This window comes from Trachurus japonicus, chromosome 15 (assembly GCF_045865225.1).
Source record: "Trachurus japonicus isolate A0001 chromosome 15, Traja_1.0".
NCBI classification, from domain to species: Eukaryota; Metazoa; Chordata; class Actinopteri; order Carangiformes; family Carangidae; genus Trachurus; species Trachurus japonicus.
Window position 1 is genome coordinate 6,643,057 of NC_140921.1, and position 25,903 is coordinate 6,668,959.

Genomic DNA, 25,903 nt, shown 5'->3' on the forward strand with positions numbered 1-25,903 from the left:
TCGCTGGTAGAAAAGGTAGGACTGCACTTATATAACAGCTGCATTACTGCAATGGAAACACACACAAAAAAAACACTTTTTATTTTTTGTATTTGCAATATAAAATCCTGGACAGAAGTATCACCAACTCAAACAACAACGCTTGTGGATAAATTGTCCTGCTCAGTGACAGACACAGTTATCAACGACATGCAGCAGCTGAAGGAAGTGGAGCATCAAGTCACTGAAGCGCCAGATGTTTTTCTCTGGAGACGGTTCAGAACAAAACAGAGATAAAAGGAAAGGAGAGAGAAACTGGACAGAAGCATGACTCCAGCGGGATAAAACCGCTCTGCGTCTGCTGGAGGTGTAAATGTGTAAATATTCAAAAAAAAGTTACAATTAACTTGAAGTTTTCAAAAGTAAAAGTCATCATTATCCTGAAGCTCAGTTGTTTTCAAAGTGTGAGGTTATTAACGTTTTAATGCACAAGAGAAGCACTTTAATCTTCAGGTATAATTACTTTATCTGCTGTTGTCTTGTTGCAGCTCAAATCACAGTCGCCAAATTATGCACAAACCTTATTACAGAGCAGCTGATATTCTAAAGCTCCAAGTAATGACAGTGTTTAGATAGATAGAGAAAGAAAACTACCACAGGAATCTTTCACTTTATGAACATGTGAGTGGAGGTTGTTTTCATGTCAGAGATGCAAGACTATATGTGTGTGTGTGTGTGTGTTTGTGTGGATATGTGTGTTCCTTTTGGCTCCACTGTGCTGATGTGGTCGGAGCTGGAGAGCCAAAGAGCCTGAGTCATGACACCCAGGGTGTGTGTGTGTAGCTTGTAGGCAAGAAAGCACAGTGATGAACAGTGATGAGATGCAGCCTCGCAAGAAGAGAAGTTAAAAGATATTGATATAAAGAAGTGAAGGTGTTGAAAGAAGAGTTTTAATATTGTTGATTATCAGTTGTTTGCCATAAAGAAAACATGCAGATTTAACTTGATCCAGATTATTTGTTTTACTCAGATAAGAAAGAAACATTTTCCTTGAATCTATATCTGAAAATACCCAATGCAATATCATCATTTATCTGTTACTGTACGTTTCCTCTCAAACTGAATTTCCAAAGTCGAAGTTGTCAGAGATTGAATTTGTTTCACAGCCCCATGTGAAAACTGAAGCTAAGCACACATGAAATCTAAAATGCTGCAAGAATCAAATATGAAATATGACAGGAACCATGAAGCCACCATTATGTCATTGTCATTTTACACATAAATACAATATTGTAATAACCCAAGTAGATTTTTTGTCTCTGTTTGATGAGCTTTGTTACATAATATTTTAGAAATTCAGGCCCGGCTGCTTAAAGATCCCACTTCCTGTGTCGCCCTGATTAGCTGTAAAATCTCTGTGTAAAAAAAGTTTAAAACTCTCCTCCCTCTTCTTCCTGTCTCTTCCTCTCTTCCTCCCTCCATCGCTCCCTCCATCCATCCTCCTCATGTATTCTTTCTCATCTCTAAATGAAGGCGAGAAAAAAGGAAAATGGCCATAATTAAACAGCATTTATGTCTCCGCTCTCTACAGTCTCAAATGCTAATTGGTGACACTGCAGTTCAGCTTTGTCCAATTACTCCCAGCTCTCGCTCGCCTGATTAGCAATCAGTTTCCGTCTCTCTCCATCTCTCTCTCTTTCTCTTTCTCGCTCTCTTTCCCAAAACAGCAGAGAGGCGACGCAGCTCTAAGTGGCTCATGAGACTCACCGAGCACGTCTCCTTCATTTCAAAATGACCATTATCGTCATTCACCTCCACAAAGATTCTCTGAGGAGGTTTTACTCTGTTTGTCCAAAAAATCCCCTTTGATTCGTCTGTGGAGTTTTTCCTGTTTAAACACAGAAAGTAAAACGTCGGCGCTAACATGAAGGAGGAGGAGGAGCAGGAGTCACAGCGGCAGCACTCAGGAAGGTCTCAACCATATTTTCTTCAAGAGCAGCACTTCACAAGTGTATGTAAGCACCGGCCACTTGAGCACATCGCTGTGTTTGGACTGAATGAGCTGCTCCAGCGGATCCACAGTCATTTACCTCTAATTCATTTCATCCGGAGTTTATTTAACCCATCGTGGCCTCACTCTCCCAGTGACTCCCTCCATGATTAGGCCACGCAGAGACAGAGAAGTACCATCAAGAGGGAAAAAAATAATGATTTTACAAACACAAACAAAGGTGAGTCAGAGAACAGATCCCTCTTCAGGGCCAGGTGTGATCTGATTAGACAGATGTTGAAGAGCAGAGAAAAGGGAGAATTACAAACAGCTGGAGAGAAAATGTGATTTTCCTAATGCACACAAGAAACAAGAGCTCAGTCTGTTGATTGGATAAAACATTTTTTTAGTTATCTTTTTCATTTTCTGTCTGATTAGTCTACCGGCTCAACGTTTTTGTTTTGTAAAATACTTTTATATTATGTTCTGTTAAAGCAGATATCAGTGGAATGTTTTTGTTAATATAAGTCCTAAATAGTCCTATTTTCCGTCAGCAATCACTTACATGAAGTATTTCAGCCTAAACACGAGTCTCTCCGTCACTCTGCTCTGCTGTAACCCGAGGAGAAAATTTTCCTTGTGGGATACAAGTGTTATCCAATGAGGGGAGAGAACGGCATGAAGGGCTGTGTGTGCAGCCAAGGGATGCGCGTGAATGTGGTGACGTAGCACGAGGACCAATTGATGCCTGACAAGGGCGGGGGCTGCTAACTCATGGTGCGTTCAAGGAAACTCGTACTTTGTATTTTTCCTTCCTGTGAAGTCATACCAGTTCGATCTGGTACGAGTTCACGGGTCGGAAGTTACGAGTGGCCGTTATAGGGAACTTTCACAGACAACAGGACGGTAAAAACACGAGCTACGGGTTACCTGGAACGCTACCAAGTCGTAGTTGTGACTTGAAGCTGTAACTTACGGTTTCAAAAGCCTGCCTTGAACACAGCATTAGCCGAAACGGCCGTGCCGCTGTTATCTGCTTTAATATAATTATAATTGAGTGTAGTACAGTCTCATAGAGGAGCTGATGCATCTGTCCATCTGAATACATACCGTACATACCTACACTGTCATTATTTTAAAAGCCTGACTGACACCACTGCTGTTGATACAGGCTCATGTCATGCAAAAGTACAAATGTGTAAAAAAAAAAGCAGTCAGACAGACACACACACACACACATCATTTAGTGTAACAAGAGTCAAAGTGGTAAACCTGCAGCTTCTCTCTCCGTTTTGCTGGTTGTGCAGATCGAGAGCTGTTTCCGATTGTGAACTATCTGTGGCTCATGTTCAACGAATAGTTTATTGATTTTTTTTTTTTTTTTTCTTGCTCTACCTGCTGGGATTCAGATGTTTCACTGTGCTCTCATGCATGTGTGTATCTGTTTGTTTTGGTTTGTGTGTGTGTTTATGTTTGAACTGACGTTAAAGAGCAGGAACAAAACCTCCAACATGATCACACTCTCACCTGGACCTGGACCCCCTCCCTCCCTCCCCGTCCGTGGTTGTTAAATCAGCCTGATTGCTGCTGCCTGTGGTTGAACAGTCTTAAAGTTAAACCTATCAAGAGGCTCAGTGGAGTGTTAACAAACACTCAGGACACTCCCAGCCTCCTCTTGTCTCCCTCCTCCCCCCTGCTTCCTCCCTCATCCCTAATGCCTTGGTAATAGCGACAATTAGCCACTGCGCTCCGTTGGTTAGATGGCTAAGCTCGGGCCCTGAGGCCCATTAATGGCGAGCTGAGGTAATACAGACTGAATGGGGAATCTTGGGCTTGATTGGATTTGAGTCCCAGCCAGTGCAGAGTTTTTAGAACGAAACCTTTGGAGGATGGAAAATCATTGCAGGGGAGTAACTGAGAATATTTGTTTTCCCTTTTAATTGTTCTGGTGATTCTTCAGCGTAGTGGAGGTCCTGGTGTATCCGGTTTCCAGCTTGGTGGTTGCACAAGAGGGGGAAATTGATATTTTATAATTATGTTTATTTACATTACACTTGTAAAAACCCACTGCTTTCAACTAGACAAAATCAAACAATAAAAAAAATGAATTAAGTTGAAGATCAGGTAACAGGGAACAAGTGTAAGGAAAGTTACACTACAGAAGTCAAAGAATCACAGAGCGAGAGCGTAACTGGATTTTTGGGGCAGATATGTCAAAAGATGAGAACAATAAAGATATCATTACACTGTTTTACCTTCTATCAAAACTACATGTATACAAGTACACATGTAGTTTGGATTTTTTTAAAAAGTTTTAATAAAAGTTATACACTGAGCCTGATACAAAAGCCTTGATAACATCAAATATACCAATACATAAACTTAATTTGCACTTGTTGAAGGAGAAACTTAAAACACTTTTTTCATGTTCTAGATGACGGTACAAGCGTCCAGTGTGTTGAAAAGAAGATAATTAACAGAAAAAAAACACAAAAGCACAGAACTGTTCAGCAGGTAGGGTTAGTTTTATTATCACAGACTTGTGACCAAACCAGGCGTTGACGAGCTTGTGTAGTTCTGTCTATCACATACTGTAAAACTCCTCACATTAGGATTTTTTTAAACTAGTTCTCACTTTCATCTGCTCTGACTGTTCGGACACTGTGATAACAGAAACACGGCGCCCTGAGCACAGAGGCAGGATGTAGCTACAGCGACGGGCTCATCAGCAAACACCCGGAAAAATTAAAATGTTCAAGTCCGCTGGATTAAACAGTTTCATGTCATGTTAAAGAAAAGTAAAGCAGTGAGAGAAACGGCAGCTACAAGCATCTCGTCCTGGGCTCCGGGCGGCGGGCGGGGGGTGAAGGGAGGGTGAAGGGGGGTTGGAGGGTGGGTTTGGTGTTTCCTGTGATGTGTCTGAGAGGTCGGCTGTGGACCGGAGAGGCCGTGACTGCAGCCTCTTCACCGCACTGTGTCTGAAAATGTCACGCTCATTACAGCACTAATACCCTTTACAATGCTGTCATCCCCATGCAGGAGGACGCATCACACACACACACACACACACACACACACACATGCACACAGATAAAGAGGCAGATTGTCTCGGTGCTGCTGTCCTCAGCAGTTTCTCTCCGGACTTCCTGTTGTCAAGTCTTTGGGCGCGCTTGTTTTTGAGCCCTTGTCAGACAGTCCTGTTTGAGAGAGCAGCTTTGTGTTGCACCAGAAAACTTTGCCCCCCAGACATTGAACTTTAAGGCTTGATTGTGTGTCTGTGTGTCACACGAGACCTTGTTCTTTTGTTCGGGAGCATCGTGTCGCTCGTTGACCCCTCGCCGCCCTTTGGCTGTCTTCAAATCCCCGGTCGGCTGTGGTCGCCGCGGTTTTTGTATCTCGCCACAAACTTCCTAAGAATTCCCCCCTCTCTCTCTCCTTTGTGCCGTCCGGATATTGGAGCTGGAGGGAATTAAATTAACGAAGAGCTACTGCTTCGTGATTGTGTTTTTCTTGCAGCTACAAATGAGCAGAACACACATGAAACACCTGTTAGTGATATTAGATACTGAGCCATAAACAATGTAAAGACATTTCTCATAATTGCATAACGGTTGCACGAGATGCACAGGAACATATTTTCAAAAGGACGACTACAAAGGAGACGACAAAGCATGAAAACATGTTATAACATTCCTGTTTTGTTCTTTGATTCAGTTTGTTTCCTGTCAGCAGCTCCTCTGTTCGCTCTAATTGTTTATCATCGGACTGTGGCTTGTGTTAGTTTCTCTATAATGTGATATTAAAAGCTACATTTCCACTGTGAATGAATTGTGCAGCAGTGGCTCCGAACCTGTTGGAATAAAACATCAATATGTTTTTGATGCTTTCAGTCTGTTAATGGTCTCATCACCTGTTCCTCTGCAGCACAGTCGTTGCACATATTGAAGTCCCGTCTCCAAAAAAGCTCTGTACTCTCACTCTCTGTGGAGAGCCGCTCTCTGTATTCAGAGTTAAGTAGCTCCCATGAGTCAACACCAAATAAGCACAGGTGTCACGGCGAGTTTCTTTTGCTCCGGTCCGAGCTGGACTCCTCTTGGTTTGCTGCACCCGAGAGTCCAGGAGAGGAACTGGTAGAGGCCTAATTAGTCTGAAATTGTCAAGACGTCCTGGGTGGATTAAAAAAGAAGAAGTTGTATCTTCTAGAAATGACCACATCTGCTTCTACAACACAACTTCCCCTCACAGTTAATGTTTCAGCAGGATTCATGATTTCTTTCTTACTTTGGTATAAAGTTTAGTTTCGGTCTCACAGTCAGAAATGCCTCGTGTAAAAACATATTTTTTTACTAACCTACAGTAGACCACAGAGCTTAACTACACTCACTGCTCAGTGTATGTGTTGTGTTGTGTTTTCTACACTCAGCTCCCGAGCCGTGTGTGTTTGTAGTATGAATAATAAATCGATAGAATTACTGTCACTGAAAATAATTCAGGTTGAAATTATGTCCCAGAAACAAATGAACAACATTTTTGACCTGATTGTTCCAAAATTTCACACGTCTTCTTCAAACTTTGATTCCAAATGAAACATGTTTGACTTTGTGTTTTCTAATCAGATACTCAGACTGAGCAGGAATGTAAAGGATCAGAAACAGGAAAACAAAATCTGTTCAAGTCTTTGTAACAACTTCAGAGGAAGAAACAGATCAACTGAACTCGTGCATTTAACCATGTTACAAATGAGATGTCAGGATGTTGTTGTTGGTCAGCGTGAAGCCGCCACAGAGCGTGGCAGCATATTGTGTAACCAAACACAATCGGCATCTGGTCTGATCCGGTCCGGTCCGATCCGGTTTCTGCCGGTTCCACCTTTAACATTGGCATTGATCTGACTGGAGCAACGACGTTCCCACAGTTCTTTGTTCACACCTTTTATATGAAACAAGGAGGGGAAATAAAAGAGTAGCATTTATGCCCTGCTTGATTTTTTTTTTCTTTTTCTTTACTTAAAATAAGACTCATCACCTAAAAATGAACTTGTTTTTAGATAATTTTCACAAATATTCTTGGTAAAATTTTGAGTTTTTGCAGTGTACTCATGCATTTTGGATGATCATTGATCTCTGATTGATTGATTGATTGATTGATTAATCCTCTGTGTGTGTGTGTGTGTGTGTGTGTGTGTGTGTGTGTGTGTCTCCTCTCTCCAGCTGTTTCCTGTCTCTGTTGCTGGTCGCTGCCGTGGTTTGGAAAATCAAACAGACGTGCTGGGCGTCACGACGAAGAGAGGTAGGACGCACCGTCATCATCATTGTTGTCTTCTTCATCATCTGGGTGTTTGTGTGTGTTTTAATGCACATGATACATACAATACATCTGCATACAGTGTGTGAGCGTTGTGCTGCAGCTGTGTGCGTTTCACTGCTGCACATAAGACGCCGGGTGCAGCTGTCACAGTGAAGACTAAAGTAAATATACACTGATGCCACCTCCCTCCCTCCTTCCCTCCTCCCCCCTCCTCCCTCCCACCCACAGTTATGAAGGGTGTGTTAATGTCACCAGCCCTGAAAAAAGAAAAAAACAAAAACAAGATTTCTTGGCTTAATGAGCGTCACCGTGATGATAAACACGGCCATTCCCCTTAATTAGTGCTCCTCATGAACCAATTAACTCAGACGAAGTGATGCTAAACGAAGTGGAATGGAGTGATATATCACTTAAAGCCTCAACAGATGCCACATCATTTCATATTTACTCCTGACCGTCCCACACACACACACACACACACACACACACACACACACACACACACACACACACACACACACACACACAATATAACACAACAACACAATTTACTCTATGAATCAGTCCAGCTAGCAGCTCGGCTCTCGGACTCATTTTTAGGTCTGTTCTGGTCTCAGTAATAATAACCCTCGCTAGCTTAATGTTTTTATGCTCTTTCTTCTTTTTCTTCATCGTCTTCATCTTTTTCTTCAGTGTTTCAGTGTGTTTGCGAGCCACCGGGGAGGAATCAGTGTTGGTTATGAGCAGCGATGATAATAGTGTGTTGTTACTGGTGTAATCCACACACGCTCCGCAGGGAACCGCTGTGCTTAAATACACGTGTTGGTTTGTGGTCCCTCCCTCCTGTCACCACCGCTGCTGCTGCTGCTGCTGCTGTGGTGTCGTTAACGCAGAGAAACGCTGCCGCTGCTTTGATGTGTAAATTGACTTGGAGCATTTAGACGTTGGGAACACGTCACGTTGGGAACACGTCACTTTTACGGTCATTAAAAAGAGTTGACCTCGATCAGAAGGATTGCTAATCCACTGGATTCACTGGAAATACTGTACATCACACCATCAAAGGAAGTAGTGCCACATAGTTTCCTGCTTTAACAGATATTTACTTAAACTAGATGTTCTCCTTCATGTGGAGATGACAGACAGAAGTGTTAAACTTAACCTTTGTGCAGTTTTAACATCAAACCATAAATCTGTTTTATGTGAAAGAACAACCTGTGACTTTCAGATTATCTCTAGTTTTTCCCTCTTAGTGGACACCAACTAATTTTATTCCAGCACATCTGTCATAATTGTTTTTGTTTATTGCTGTGTTATTATTGCTAAAGGAACTTCATAGACACAGCTCCGTCCTGAGAAAGTATCAGAGATGTGCAGAGAGTGTGTTTTATTTAAGGGGAAAGTAGCTGTAACATGGTGATTTAGACGCTGTATAGTGAGGAGTTCAACAACTTAATCGATGCCATACATAATCTTTATATATTATTGTGGTTGTGTGCCTTTTTGTTACCTCTTTGGGACCTTTTCTGATATAAACAGCAGCTACATCCTCTGGACCAAAGCCAGTTGGGACACTAATGTTGAGATCAATGTAGAAAAAGTCTTAAAATGTCAAGCTGATGGAGGATCCACCAGTGAGTTGATATATTAATCCAGTGTACGAGGGATCAGGGATGTCCTCATGTCTTCACTTCCCTCTCGTGGACAGAGAATCAGTCTGTGCAGGTTTGAACGACGAGTTTTCGTGCTGGAGCTCCCGTCATCAATATTTGATCCTGTGTGTGTTGAAGCAGCATTGAACTCTGGACTTATTGAGCCTGAAGTTGATCCTCAGTAGTTTGTATTGACACACACAGCTGTGCACGACACTGGGCTGCATGTGATTGATACCTGAGGCTGTGTGTGTGTTCAGCCACCTCTGACCTGACAAGCATGATGCTCTTTGTTTGGCCCTGTTCCCCCGGTGTGAGGAGCGGTGTAGCATCCAGGCCCACACTCAGCTACATTATTTATGAGAGCCGGTCTCATATCACAGCTGCATTGGTGGTTTATTTACCCAGACATCCGTGTCCTCCTGAAGGCGGGCGGCTCTCTCCTCTCTCCAGATAACACATCTCAGAAACGGAGACCTCGGCCTCTGAGGGAGAAACCATCGCTCCAGGAAGTTTGGAGCTCCAACCTCACTCTCATCCCGTCCACACTTAATGTTGTGTCTGAAACAAAATGCTTTTTTTCCACCACATAATTAATTCATCTCGTCTGGCACAAAAGAAGCAAATGAAATGCCCTCACAGCGTGATCTTTCACTTCGTTGGAGCTCAAACAACGACTGGAAGAGGAAAGAGAAAGAAAACACCAGGCAGATTTTTTTTTTTTTTTTACTGAGTAATGGTACTCAGCCAACCTTAGAGGGGGAGAGTGTGACATTTCAGAGAACTTGGTTAATTTTCATAACCAGTCAGTTGTTACATCACAGGAAACACTTTCTGGATTTGTCCTTTAGCTGCTTTACAAAAAATGTCATCGGTGAAACCAGCTGCTGGAAGCCAGTGAGCTGCAGCACACAGCGTGTTAACCAGCCAAGTGTCAGTGGAGAAGCCAGCCCCTCCTCCTCTTCCTCCTCCTCTTCCTCCTCCTCCTCCACCACAGCAGGATCACTGCACCAAATGTCACATCCTGTCTTTTAGGAAGAACCAGTGTCACGTCATGTTTTCTATGAATCTTTATGTTTTAAATCACGTGGCCTTTGACCCTCACAGGTTTAATGAACTAAGGAGGATTTATCTTTTTTTTTTTAACAAACCAGTCATCAACATTTTTACACAATAAATTGATATATTTAATATTTAATAACCTGATAATAGGGATGCACCAATGCATCGGCTGAACATCAGTATTGGCCGATACTGGCCTCATTGATAGCTGTGGCCGATGTTTATCTGTTGTCAGAGGAGAAGCCTGTCTTCTATCTCTTTTCTGGGGGGATGTGACTCTGCAGAGACACCAGACGATTGTACACGTTCAATTCAAGTGAGCGAAAATCTCGTTTTTTTGTGAGTCATAAAGATTTCTTGGTTTCCTTTACACCAAACAGGAATAAACAACAGATAAAAACCCAAAGGTACCTGCAACGGCCATCAGCCAAATTGTTATTTAAAACATCTGTATCGGCTTTTTCAAATTTTTAATAACACTCTTTCTTGTTCTGTTATATAGTGCTTTGGTCAGACCCATAGTTTAAATAGCTAAACCATCAGTTACGGCTCAGATGGCGCTGTCATATTGTTATTTGAACTTTTTCTTTTATGCCTCTGGGAGTCATGTGAATGAAAACTCTTAGACTTTCACAGCTGACCTTCACAAAAAACATGAATTTTTACAAATGTAGTTGGTTTTTGACCTTGTTTTTCAATGATCCTACTGCACAGTCTGAGTTTCCAGATCTGCTCAGCACCTTGAAACCACATTGAAATCTTGGCATAGTAAAATTAAACCACAGTGAAAAGAGGATGCAGCCATTTGTGAACCGGAGGATAGTGGATAATGGTGCTTTTTTCTTTTTCTTTTTTTTCCCCCAGGGAGACATTGGTGATATGAAGTTAAGCTGCTTGTACTCACTGTGCAACACAACATTGAATCCAGTCTCTGACCAACAGGCGCTATTGTTTTAAGCCATAAAGACAATTTCTATCTAATACTCAGAAGCAGTTTATTTGCTTAAACTTAAACTGTTTTTGAAGACACTTACAAATTGAAGTGTTTTTTTTTATAGTCAGTGGCTTCCCTAAATGCTAAATTGTCTCTATTGTATTTCCCTCCAGAGGATGAGTGGAGCTTAGTTTACTCAGACCTCCACTCACCACTCTATCATCGATGATAGAGAATATGCAGGGAGAGAAAGTACAGAGACACACACACACACAGAGATAAACAGCCCTGGTAGCAGAACTTCATCTCTGGCCTCAGTGAGCTCTGCAGACTCCTCAGTCGGCCACAGCTTCTCCTCCTCTGCACCTCGAGCAAGAAATTAACAATGCTAATCAATGGAGCTGAACGCTGCCTTTTTATCATCCCCTTGTGTTGATGTATTTAGCTCTGGCCTGATTGTAATGGAGATAAACTGGAGTAGTCAGGTGCCTCGGGGGCTTTAGGGGGGAGCTGGTCAATAAAGTAGAGATTTATCTCATATATAGATATTGTTATTGTAATATACAGGGGCTGTTATTACCCATCAGGTTGTGTGAGAGGCTTCTTCACACACCGACAGTGTCCGGCTCTTTTCTGTTGCTCTCAATGGAGCTGAACAGTGAATTGTGTCTTGTGTGTATCTGGGTATGAAAACATTTCCCACATTCGACAAATTGAAAAAGAAATAAATAAAAAGCTGCAATGTTTGTGGTTTGTGTAGCTGAATATTTTAAAACCTTGAAAATGATTTGGAATATAAACACTTGTAGAAGCAGGAGGGATGGGGGGGGGGGCGGGTTTGGCCTTTTAAAAAACTCATTCATATTAGATTCAGCTCATATCACTTAGCACTGAGTTAGCATCTCGAGTTAGCACAGGTGCCTCTGCTGCGTTTATGGCCTTGTACTGTCAATAAAATAGGAAAAGCTAATTTTTTTCAGTGACTCTTCTGCAGTGTTGTCACGTAATAAACAGACAAAACCAGAAATAGCTCAGTTTTTTGTTGCTTAAAGGGACATTGTGTAGTATTTTTGGTTGTTTATTGGCCAAAATCGATGTCTGCATTCATGTATCTGTCATCATAGGTGTATTATGACCTCCACCAATCTGAATAATAAGCGTAAGCGAAGAATTTCAAATTTGTTTGTACATGGGGCGGGTAAGTTGATTGGGGAGCTCCATGACTGCCATCTTGAAACTATCAGCAGCATAACAGTAGGACTTGCTAAAACACATCAGTCTCATTAATACATGACTGACAGAATAAGGGTTGTATACCCAATACCTCCATCAGTAGTTTTCTTTCTATCAACCTTTTCCCTGATTTTGCATTCTTATCCATGATTGTAGTGAAACTGGTTATACTCCTCCAGTTGAAGCCGGTGTTTACCACGTAAACACCGGCTTTTAGTCACCGTAAACGGCGGCTTTTAAAGCCTACGTGCGGCATTTAGTCCAGCTTTACCGCGACTATGAAAGCTTCAGAAACCATGTAAACATACAGCTCCACCAGAGGAGTATAACCAGCTTTCACTATATGTGTAGTGTCTGTAGTGTCTACGGCTACCGTGGCTGCAATACGCATTTCCCCAGCGTTCAATGGGAGTAATTCCTACACAATGTCCATTTAACCCACAGGTCTTTGTGGCTGATATAAAGATCACATGGGTTGTTTTTTAAAAAGCTGAACTCAATGCACTGGTGTAAACTCTAGTTTCTATTGAGATGATGGTGACACTGAAGTTAATTTGTCCCAGGTTTGATGTCTCTGTAACTGTTTGCTAAGCAGGAGATTTTATAGATCTAAGATTTAAGACACTCAACTCATTTCTACCTCCCTTTTCTGCGATGGTGATGGTGGTTCTTCATTTTTCCAACATTATGCAATGATTGTTTATTTTCATTTGGCTCATTATTCTGCTAAAGAATTTGGGGTAAATTCCAAGTAGACAAATATTTGTCTTTTAACCACCCATGGTAAACATTTAACTACATTTTCCCTGGATGTTATGACAGACGATGAGACAGCAGCAGCTTGAAAGGCCAAAAGACTAAAAAGATCAGAAACGTTAATGCACCTTCACACGAGCTCGTGTTCTGTCCTCTGAGCAGCGTTCAGACTTTCACCTGCCTCCAACGGAAAAAACCAAAAGCTTTTTGTGCTAAGACAGGGTCAGATAAAAATACTTAAGTGTCAGTTCTGTCAGGTTGTAACACTGGAGAACAATGTAGTTGTTGTTTTTTTCTTGACGGTGCGGTGTGAAGTATCATCTGTTCGCTGCTCTCTGCTCTCCAGAGAGCTGGTCTAGTGGGGAACCACAGCAGAAGGTGAAAATGGGATCTCTTCACTGTTAATTATGGATCACAACCAGCCACAAGACTACAGAGAAAACCGGGTATTAATAGAACCACGGCTTTATGTTAATTGCTTTTTTCTCATACTTTTTTTTTCTTCTTTTTATTACCAACAATCATTTTTGGATATGAGATCAAACAATCAAAAGCTACTTTGAAATTCTAATGCTGATGCGCAGAGACAGGCTGCGCAAGATGTCTCTGGTTCTCCCTAATAGGGTTGCCCCTCTGAAGACAGAGTGTGTTTGTATGTGTGTGTGTGTGTGTGTGTGTGTGTGTGTGTGTGTGTGTGTGTGTGTGTGTACTGTATGTGTGTGTGTGCTATCGCCTCTCGGCTGGATAAATAAGTCAAAAGACAAATGAAAAGCTTCTGCAGAGAGAGACAGAAGGACAAGGTTGAGGTTTCCTCCCCGTCGACATTATCGGATACATTTTTCATCACTCTTCTCTCACTCTCCACCTGAACGCTGTCAAATCAAGTGACTAATTAAAACTTTAAAACCAAACTTTTTTGACCTTTTCAGCAAAGCAGAGCATTGTTTTTATAAAACTGTGGGAGTGTTTGTACAGTAGACCTTGAGCAGCTCCAGTTACCGTATATTATGTTGCTATAGTTGCAGCTTTTTCTGTATTTAGAACATACAATATGTCTTTTGCTGGTGTAAGTATCTTGACCTTATGGGCCACCGTACAGTTCTCCACCACTGGATTTCAATCTGCCACGTTAACTGAGAGGTTTTAAAAGCATGTCACACAGTAAACATGTTTTCATACTTGCACACGACGTACATGTTTTGAACTCTGCTGTGATGAATATTAAAGGTTATACTGTAGCTACAACTTTTTCATTAAAACAATTAATTTTTCAAAAATAATACATCCACAGAACATCTAGGGGAGTGGAGAATAAAAGTATTAATTTTACTGAAAAAAAAAAGTATAGTGTAGAAATAATTGTTTTTTAATTTTGACGGGTCCAAAATATATAAATGTTTAAATCTGCTTACATTGGCAATGTCAACAGGAAATGATCTCTGCACCAACAACATGAGTATGTTGGTGTCACGTGACGCGGTGCTCAAGGGGAGCCAGATCGTGCTGTCATTAGCATTAGCATCTAATGCTAACTATAGGTCAGCTGGTACTAGAGCTGCTGGTCGTTAAATACGGTGAGCGTTATCTTAGCTTTAGCTACTAGCCGAGCGTCAGCTTAGCTTTAGCTGGCGTACATGGCAACCAGTACAATTGAAGGTTGGAGCGAGATCGGGCAAGTGTGAGTGCGACACCTACTGGTCGGGAGGAATTAAAGTTGTACCGAACCCCTTTAAGTTCACCACCAAAAAGAGTGAAAAAAGAAGTATTTCTACTATGGGCCTTAACGGCTTGCTTCAGGTTGACAGCTGAAAGAAAAGTGTGTATCACAATGGTTGGAGAGCAACTAAAAGATGGCGAGGCATATTTAGCATCTTTATTTGTTTATGTTGTTAGTTAGCATGTGACAGGCAGTGGAGTCTGTCTCTGTCACTTGTCTCTGGTAGATGATGGGATTGGTTTGTTTTGAAACCCTGAATGTGTTTTTTTACGCAGTCACAGCGTTGATTGATGCTTTTACTCATGATAGAGAACTTGATGTTCATTGGAGGAGGTTTTTTATTACATTTTCTCTTTAAGGCAAAGTCTAGAAATATTTTCACTTGAGCTCAAATTGATACACTGGATCAAAGGGAACCAAGAAGATTGAAAGTCCTTCTGCAAAGAAGTTAAATCACTGTCAGATATTAACAGAGACAAAAGGAAACATACATAAGATATGGTGCAAAGAAACCAGCGACTTGTAAGAATAATAAACCAATATTTCATTATTAATCACTTGACTCCATGGGGCAATACTTCTAAATAAATCAGGAGTTCCCATGTTCTTGTTATTTGCTGCTTCACTAATGATAAACACACTCCAACCTCTTCCCGTCCATCTGTCTCTCCATAAAACGTTGTTTTTCTCAGTTTGTTTATTCATCTGCTCACTGGAGCTTCTTTCTTTTTTCTCCAATCTTTCTTTTAATTCACATCTCAGACAGATGTTGTCACACTTCCTCGTCAAGACGTCGTCCTAAAGGCTTTGCAGTAATTTGCAGCGCAGTCGGTTTCAGCCTCGTCGTCTTGAGCGCTCAGACGACGGGGCCTCCCTCTCTCGCAGCAGATTACCCTGATGTGCCGTGAAGTCTCCTGTTGGCTGACAGCGCCTCCTGACCTCTGCCAGCTTCACTGCCGTTACACCGACTCCCCCCCTCTCTCACATTAATTTTCTTAAATTAGATGTTTGCACTCCTCTTGCATGAGGCAATTAACATATTGTGTCATTTTTCCCCTACACTCATTAAGGAATTACACTCAGAGATACTCCACTCAGAATTACAGGAGGGTGAGAATCTGCTGCATAATGAGGAGAGCTTGATTAAAATTTAAGTTTTAAGGCTGTTTGGTTTGTTTAGGACTTGTCAGCGCTCCACTGTATCCAATAAGCTGGCTTGTGGAGCTAATTATTCTGCTGTAAATTGTTTCCTGAGGTCTGTTACAGTCTAATTTCACCCGCTGCCTGATGAGCAAAGGTGCTTAAGTTAATTTTAATGACAAGATTTTGTCAGAATTACAGAGTCACTGAGCCACAGGCCGTTTATTAAGACAGTAAGTGAGCAATATTGGCCCGGGATAGGAAAAAGCAAACTAAATTTTTGAATAAAGCTGACAATGTGATTATAGGCCTTTAGCAGCTTTTTTTTTTGTTTTCAGAATAAAAGCTTTTCTTTTCTTTTAATAAGTCTGTTAGTGTTGGATTTCCACAGCTCTCCAGAGGTGATGTTCTGCTCTGATTGCTCAGTCCTTGGCTACAACACACTCCAATCTGCAGTTGGACAGATTAGCCTGTCTGGACTAGCAAATGCCAAATCACTTGTGTACGTGTCTTTTTTGTGTGTGTGTGTGTGTGTGTGCGTGTGTCGCTGCTCCACACTGCGTTTGTGTCTGTGTGTGTGTCTCTTATTTAGCTGGCATTAACCGTGGTGGCAGATTAGTAGAAGAGGTTTAATGTTGTCAGGCATGGCTGGGTGTCTGTGGATGGCCGCTGTGTAAACGAATCAAAGGGACGAGGCAGGAAACACACACATGCACACACACACACACACACACACACACACACACACACACGAACGAGCCACCATGCTGCTTGTGCTACAAACTCCAACCACATCACATCAACAGGCTGGAAAACCAAACTTTAATCACTTCAAACCAAGTTTGACTTAAAGTCAGAGGTTTGTAAAGATAGATAGATAGATAGATAGATAGATAGATAGATAGATAGATAGATAGATAGATAGATAGATAGATAGATAGATAGATTTGTAACTCCACTTGATACTTTCAACGTCACATAATAAAACAACTATAAATCACGTGTTCAATAAGAGCATAGTGGCTTTACCCTGATGTGTAAAATACCATTGTCTAAAACAGGGCTATCATGTGAAAATCACATATAAACCAGAAGAGGCATAAATAATATTGTTGAAATTGCAAGTATTTTTTTTTAAATATTTAAATTGTAGGTTGCTCATAACATGTTTTGCAAAAGGAGAGCTAATTTGCTCTAAAACAAAGAAAATATTTAGAGTTCTCGTTATTTATCGGTGATTATGCTATTATTTTACTGGTCCAGCCCACTTGAGATCAAATTGCGCTGTATGTGGCTGTATGTTTGACACCCCCTGGTCTAAAACTTGTGTTCATATACAGTATAATACTGTACATACACAGACATACAGAATGAGAAACACACACACACATACACAAACTCGTTCTGGAGATTCAGGCTAGGTTTACACGAAGACGGTGTGAACAGAAGACGCAAAAGTGGCGTCGCGTCTTCACTTTTTATTTCGCGTCTACACGAGCGTTCTCGGGAGGAAATCTGTGTGCATACGGAGACGCAAAAGTGTGTACAAATCCATTGCTAATGCACGCCAGACCACTAGGTGGTGCTGTCACAAACGCCGTGATGCGTACGCGCATGCGTAGAACCTTCCTTCTTTTCGTCACTGTGCCGGGAAATCAGAAAAGGAAAACATGGCTACAGCTACAACAGCACGACCTCGAGTGTGATATTGCTTTTACAACAGTGCTACGAGCGCATTTTAGAACAGTAATAAACTACAAGAGATTATGATTTGTTTGTTTATTTAATCATTTATTTGGCTCCGCCAACAGAAATAGTTCTGCAACTGGAAGGGAGACAAGGCTGTTGCCAGGCAACACATAAACATTTCATACTAGCTTGCTACTAGCTACAAGCTTTTCCACCGAGCTGCTTCCAGTGTTGGTTCTGGTTCTGAGCCCGTGTCTGATCAGCACCGGAGCAACAGGACCAGCGTGAAGACAAACAGAGACGTTATCGATACCGTATTACATTTGTTTACCCGCTGTGTAATCATTATAAACACACTTGAAGCTAAGTAGCTGAGCTACGTGGCTAACAACAGCTAAAGCTAATATCAAAACACATCGCCGTCAAAACGTAGTTGCCCCGCGGCGATTTTTTTCCAGCCGGGTTTAGTAGAGATTTATCTCCAATTAGACGGACCAGGTCAGGTCCAAGTTTTAATGTTCAGGTCCGTTTCTAACTGTAGTAGCAGCAGAGAGATGGAGCAGCTCCTGTATGGGGAGCCTGGCTCTGACTTAGCTCCTGTCCAGCTGAACAGCGGAGTGATAACGTCCGTAAACAGTCCCAGTGCTGTTATACTGTATATCAGCACTCATGGAACGTCTCTTGTCCAATCAAATTGCTCGGTTGGGACCTGTCGGAACTAACTGTTGTATAATTGTAGTTATTGCGGCCAAAGTAGCCTGCAGGTCTGAAGGGTGGATGTAATCCGACATGTTTGTTTGTATCGTGACGTCAACACGCCGACTTGACGTCAACACGCCGACTTGACGTGAGCAGAACAGCAGATCTGAGCCAGTTTTGCGTCTTGGTCTGTTTAGGCGGAGACGCTGCGCTGGAGCGTATTCAACTTTTCCACTTTCAGGGGTGGTTTGAGATTTTTGCGTCTTCAAGCCCCAAAAACGCCGTCACCATATAAACGAAAGGCACTTCCGATAAAATATTTTATCGTCTTTACTCGCAAGCGTCTTCGTGTAAACGGCCCCTCAGTCTGTTGACTTTTACATGTTTGACCTGCCTTGGTGCTGTTGATGTTACAGAGTTTGGAGTAATTAAACACTCTTTGTTTTATTGTTGTAATAGCTTCAGGATGAGCTGCCCTGACAGTTTTGTCTGTTTATGAGTTCGTATTGAGTCATTTATCATTTTGTCAGTATGATGAAGCAAATACAACAAAGTTTCAATTTGAAAGGACCGGATTCAGGCTCTGGCTGTTCACCAAAGTTTCAGGCTTGAAACACAACGATCCAGCAGTGTGACGGTGGGAAATGTTCAGTCGGTGTGCATCACAACTGAGCACTTTGTGAGTGAGCCAGCTACACACGACTCTTAGAGAAACCAAAAGTCTCTGATAAGTTAACATTGAATCAAAACCTGTGCAGAATATAAACATGCATTCTCGCAGAGTTCACAGCAATTTTATATCTCCAAGATTATTGATCATCACTTAGGCAGCATTCCTGTTGGTGAAGCTGGTGACATCACACTGTACCACACAGGAAACATGCTCATCCAGACGTTAGGCAGCGTTTTCACCAAGTCTGAAGCATTTCAAACAAACATGAAATATATTACTTAGTGCAGGTCACTAAATAACTAAATAACTGCTCCTCGAGGAAAAGCAAGAACAAGTTCAACTGGAAGAATGAAAATTAGACTAAAAATAGGAGAAATATATTGAAATAATTTTGCATCCAGATGCTTTGAAGCAGCTTAAACTTGACCTGAAGTGTATTCACTGTATTTATTAATAGAGTTAATGTATACAGTGGAGGTTTTTGTATAACGGTGATGAAAACTGTCTCCTCAGGAGGGGTCAGATTTACGTGTGTGGTTGAGAATGAAAATGTAAAAACATGAGAGGTAGTAAAATGTTAACGACGCTCCGGCGCTATCAGTGCGGCCCAGGTGACCACCGCCACCGTCAGGGACCCAGATTAGCTTGAAGGTGGCGGCGTTCAGAGAGGAAGCTCAGCAGCACAACACTTCAAAAGCACCGAAATGAGAGAGAGACGGAGAGTGGTGGAGAGAGAAAGGAAGCAATGGGGGGAAAAGGAGAGAGAGAGAGAGAGAGAAGGAGGGAGGGGGTTTTGAGGGACGCAGCAAGGACATTTCCCTGGAGCCATATGGTGGTTGAGATGGTTTTATACGGTTGTGTTTGTCTGTCTGTTCTGTTTAGGATTTTTACCGGGAAGTGCCGCGGGCCGGCCGTCTGTAATAATATATCGCCCTCCCTCCCTCCATCCTCCATCCATCCATCCCCTCCTTCTTCACCAGCCTCTCTGTTGTGCTCTTCCCATCCCTTTGTTTCTGCTGCTGTCCCAGAAACCTGCTCATGGTTGTCATCATGACTGATGGTCGGCGCTAACTGGAGCTGTGAGTGGGTGGTCCGTCCTTTTGTTAATAACTAACACACCTGAACCAGAGGGTTTGACTCCTGGACCTTTAACTCCACTGACGGTTTGTCTTTTTTCTCTGAAAGTCTGAACTGATGGTGACTGTTTGACTTAAAGGTCCCGTAGTTCACACTCTACCTGTGTTTTATCTGAAGTGTCGATCCATAAAACGATATATTTGTGACATTGAGAACCTAAAACCATCTCAGTGTCTCTCTGGAGCTCTAATAACCACAGGTTGGTGTCAGCCAATCAGAAGAGAGGAGGCTTTTGGCTTGTCTTCTGATTCACTGACTGTTTTTTGAGTGATCCAATAAAAAAAAACTGTGAGATTTCAGGTAAAAACACTCAGAGAAATCAAATCCTGCAAGGTTTGGATGGTTGGTTAGGTGGGCGGAGCTCATGGCTGCTTCGTTACGACATCACAAAGTTACAGGAAGTCCTGACAGCTCAGACGGGCTTAGTTTCTGAATACAGGCCATGTGCTTTTCTCTGTGTGGACTGAGTCTTTGATACTTTCACCGTATTAATATAGAACTTGGAGCTGATCTATAAGCCAAAAGACATGGAAAACTCACTTAAAGGGATAGTTCAACATTTTTGCAAATTGGCCCATTGCCATAATCCCTATAGTTTTAGCAGTAGGTTTGTTAAGTTTATTTGTCGGTGCAAGCTATTTTTAGAACAGCGGAGCAGAGCCGCGAGCTGCTTAGAGCTACGCTACGGAGGCTAATGGGATTTCTTGGTTTCCCTCATCAAATACACAATCCAACAACTCCAAAACGCTCTGGTGGACAAGTTGTGACCTGCACATTCACCACGCTATGAGATAATAACAGAACGTTATGAGACGGAGTTGTTTTAGAGGTAAATTCCTCAAAAAGAAATCGTTACGTTCTGTTATTATCTCATAGCGTGGTGAATGTGCAGGTCACAATTTGTCCACCAGAGCGTTTTGGAGTTGTTGGATTGTGTATTTGATGAGTTTGATGAGGGAAACCAAGAAATCCCATAAGCCTCCGTAGCGTAGCTCTGAGCAGCTCACGGCTCTGCTCTGCTGTTCTAAAAATAGCTTTCACCGACAATTAAAGGTAACGAACCTACTTCTAAAACTATAGGGATTATGGCAATGGGCCAATTTGCCAAAATGTTGAACTATCTCTTTAATACTGTGAAGGTGTGTGAGGTCCTGTGTGGTGACTTTTTTCAGAGACCACCTTCTTCTAACCAGCCCTTGTCCTGCTGTGAGACGTTCTTCACACACTCCCAATCCATCATTGCGTAATTGTGTCATCACAGTTGACATTGTGCTCCACATGTAGGAAAATCTTGCATGAATTAAAGCTGAACCACCGAGCGGCGTTTTGAATTTTAAATTGCTCAGATGCAGCCGTTGCAGCAGAGCCCCGAATCTTTTTTAAACTCCCCTCATCCCCTGCATACATGGCCAGTGTGGGTGTGAGAGTTCTGGGATGTGTTGCTAAACATATCTTTTTACTAACATAATCCTTGTCTTATCATAAGCCAGTGGACAATGATGATCCTAATCCTGCTCTAAGAAGCTTTTCATAAACTGGAGGCGCACACACACACAGAAACACACACACACACCCACACACACACACAGTGCAATGCTTACTGCAGAAGAAGTGTGAATACACACTGTGGATCAGAGCTTTTTGAAATCCGTCTTCCTAAAGTTTAGATCTGGATTGTAAACTGATTGTGGACTTAATGCAGGTGGGTCCACACATGTAAATATTTATTTGGTGTGTCTGATTTCAAATTCAGTTCATCACTTTAAGCTTAGGTTGTAGATAAAAAAGTTGACTTCTCTGGAGATCCAAGGTTAAATGTTTGTTTATTTCAATAAATTATGTACTTATCCTTGTTCATATACCTATAGATACATTAACATATGTATTTCTCAATTATTTAAGTGTTCAATGTGCAGTGTTTGATTGTGCAAAGTGAACCTACCAGATGAGAATCACTCTTCCAGACAGCTGAGTGACAGCGTCTGTCAGGAATGAGTTTCTTCTCGAGTTTGTACGGGAAAAAGGGGGAAAACAAGTCATTGTCCGTTTGATAAGATAGAGTCGTCATTAGAGTTGTGACGTCAGTTCAGAGTTCATCTTCTGGAAACTGGAATAACTAGAAAATAAGAGCAAATCTGAATGATTCAGTTTGGCCTGATGATGGAGCTTCAATCGGCTATAATTATAAATACAGTATGAGCACATCAGCATGTGTCCTTTTGACTTCAAATTGAACTCACACGTGTAATTCAATATGGAGAAAGTGATGGAGTTTTAAGTGTGATGGTGTTTTTGTTTGCTGTGTTACTGCTGTGAACTGGATTCAAGTTCAAGACTTTCTACTTCATGCTGGCTGTATGTAAACAAACACTTCACTGAAATGATTGGATGTTTATTTGTCCGTCAACACGTTGTCAACACATGGTCTTCAGCTTTAAAACCTTGTGAAGAGAGTTCAGGTCCAGAGATACAAACCGCAGTGAAGAAGCTGCATCCGTTTCCCTTCACCATTTAAACCCCTAGTTCTTCTTTATGCTCTTTTTCTTTCATGAGGAAGTCATTTTTGACTTTTTGTGCAGAGCACAGTTTAAAATATCTGTGCTCATTACACCAAGCAGGCTCCCTCTTAACAGTATGTTACTGTCAGATCTGTTTAAAACCTAATGAACTAAACATCTAATGTAACACACGGAACATGCAGACAGCTAATTCCTCGAGTGCAGAACAATCTCAGTCCAATTAGCCGCTCGCAACATGAAATTCATGCAGGAGTGGAACTGGAGCTGTTATGGAGCTGTTGATTTGTCTAGATGAGATTAAACTGAATCTCAACAGAACCCGAGTTCATTTCACATACCTGAACACACGTCGGCCCGAGTATCAGGGAAACTCTCGTAGCAGAGCGAGTCGAAGCCAAATTGTGTGCAGGGGATTACGAGAGACTGTTACACACACACACATACACACAGAACAATAATGAGGCGCGTCCGTGGAGAGAGTGGTTTGCATAACAGTGAAGTCTGAGTGTGAAACGTTTCACTGGTGCGAGTGGGTTTAAACTGTTTGTAGTGTAGTATTAATTATAATCACTCAAAGTTGTGAGTTTGCAAAAGGAGGGATAATTAAAATGGATTCTGATTTGGAGAAGATTCACGAGTAAAAAAGTTAAATCTAGATTTAAAGTTGGAGTAAAATTTATTTTGCTTTTGAAGAAAAAACAAACAGTTATCCATACTTGTGTTGCAGTGTTGGGCACGTTACTTTTTAAAAAGTAATTAGCTAGTTACTAGTGACTTTCTCCCAAAAAATAACTGAATTGCTACATTATAAAAGTTACTAATTACCAGGAAAAGTAACTATTGTGTTACTTTTTTTTATAAAATGCTCAGATACTGTATATCAAATTACTTGGACTCGCCCCCCCAATCTCCTGTTTATCTGGAACTAACCAAGGCAGCGCAGAGGGATACTGAGTGAGTTGGTTAGTTCGGCCTTTTTTCCGATTAGCTAGGGAACAGTAACTTTTTTGATTACTCGTTACTAGGGCTGTCACGATTATACATTTTCTTGGTACTATTATTGTCAGATAAATAATCACGGTATTACAATTATCACGATTATTATGCGTTAATTAATTTCACAACACTATGAATGTATAAAATCAAATATAGTCAAAATATAATTACATTACTCATTGTTTACATAAAATATAAAAGTATCTATCAATATATGACCAATTATTAACCTACCAGGGGAAGTGTTTGAAATATTCAGGGCATGAATTGTCATCTATACCAGATGTTTACGTTTATTTTAATCGTTTCTTGTTTTGTTTTGTTTTTTTTAAATATACAAATGACAGGCTAATTCCTACCAATTCAATGTTACGTTAGTGAAATGGACCAGTATCTGAGCATTTACCTTTATTTTGGTGCCACATCTGCCGATACGGTTCCAACATCATCTTTTTAGGAAGTAATGGTATTTAGGAGTCTTTGCGATTAATTAATTGTGGCGTTTAATACTGCGATTAATTGTGAAAACAAGTAATTGTGGCATCCCTACTCGTTACTGAAAAAAGTACCGCCATTAGTAATGTTGTTATTTTGTAACGCTGTTATCACATAGATGGGAGTAAAACATTGCATTGAGCTCAGTGTGACCCGGTCATGGAGCCACTGAACGATCTCAGTCTGTGTTCATGAAGCTTCCTCCTCTGGGCTCCAACAGGACAGGAGGGAGATTTACATTTTTTCTACTTCCTTTGTAACTAAAGAAACTTTGTAGTTGGAGGAAAAACACAGCCACACACACACTCACAAAGACACACACCCAGTGGTGTTGGAGACCTGATGCTCTACTGTAGTTTAACATCTGAACCAAAGCTCTGTCCTCAGGCTGTTTCCCCGTGTGTGTGTGTGTTTGTATGTAGTGACACTGTGACAGCTGCAGATCAGAGACAAAAAGACTGATTTGATCCATATTCTCTCATAAAAGCTGTCAACCCTCGTCTTCCTTCTGTCTGTGTGTGTGTTGGTGTGAGAGGAATAAAACGAAGTCATTAATGTGAAATATTTAAAATACAAAGCATGTTTCCTGCCCTGAGCGCTCACATTACGGCTCAGCAATAGTAATGATAGCAGCCAGAGTCCAGCAGGTGATTTGACTGATTAATACGACGACGACATCAGAGGAAAGAATTTATTCAGTCAAATCACCGTCAGGAAGCCGGAGGCACTCGCACTCCACAAACACATAAACATGAGTCACAACCGAAACCAAACAGTTTCCCAGGAAATGAAAAAGCCGCGACGGAGCTGGGAGGGACTATTACCTGGAACTGAAGTCTGTGGATGTTTTTTGACTCCGTTTTAGCCTCGATGCGTCCACATCGCTTCTCATGAAAATGGATTTTAAACCCAAAGAGATTTCCTGACACTGAATGTGCTTCAAAATGAATGAGTATAATTTATCAACTAGAAAAAGAGAAAAAAAAAAGCATCAAAAGTTGAGTTTCTCTTTAAATAACCAGAAAAATAATGGCAACAAGTACCTGCGATGCTGCACATAGAGGACGCACATAACCACTCATACACTTCACATTAAGACACTGAGTGACTCCACTGGCAGGAAGACAATTACTGGCTCTAATTAGAGAATCTCTGATTGGAGAGCAGCGTCTCTCTGCTGCTTCACCTCCTCCTCCTCCTCTCGTCGCCTGATAACAGGTGGAAGTGGACGTCTCAATAGGCAGCAGCACTTAAACTCCTGAGTGAAGGGTCCGTTCAATGGAAAAGCATCAAACACTAAAATGTTACATAAAGCAGCGTATTAATAGATCCAATTATGTCGTCACCACACTGTGGTCCTACTGTTACTGAACATCTTTGATCATGAGGTTGATGTTACTCATCTGTTTTCAATGATATTAGTCCGGCTTTATTTTACTGTATGTGTAAAATGTCACATGTCCTATATGTGGCCATGTACATTTTCTAAATGCAGATGTTGAATCAGCGTTAAAGGGATAGTTCAACATGTTGGCAGATTTGGTAAATTGGCCCATTGCCACAATCCCTATAGTCTTAGAAGTAGGTTTGTTACCTTTAATTGTTGGTGCAAGCTATTTTTAGAACGGCGGAGCAGAGCTGTGAGCTGCTCAGAGCTACGCTACGGAGGCTAATGGGATTTCTTGGTTTCTCTCATCAAACTAATCAAATACACAATCCAACAAGTGCAAGTGCGGGCAGTTTTTCATCAAGCAGTCTCTGTATTTACCTCTAAAACAACTCTGTCTGGTAACATTCTGTTATTACCTCATAGCGTGGTGAATGTGCAGGTCACAACTTGTCCACGAGAGTGTTTTGGAGTTGTTGGATTGTGTATTTGATGAGTTTGATGAGGGAAACCAAGAAATTCCATGAGCCTCCGTAGC

General features: G+C 41.5%; 1 protein-coding gene across 3 annotated transcripts in view; it reads left to right on the plus strand.

Moving 5' to 3' along the window:
* atrnl1a (attractin-like 1a) overlaps nucleotides 1-25,903 on the plus strand; it is a 317,760-nt gene that overhangs the window by 199,705 nt on the left and 92,152 nt on the right. For all 3 annotated transcript variants that reach the window (XM_085799375.1, XM_085799373.1, XM_085799374.1), the window contains one exon: nucleotides 7,180-7,258. In XM_085799375.1, the coding sequence (XP_085655501.1) occupies nucleotides 7,180-7,258 (79 nt within the window). The remainder of the gene's footprint in view (nucleotides 1-7,179; nucleotides 7,259-25,903) is intronic.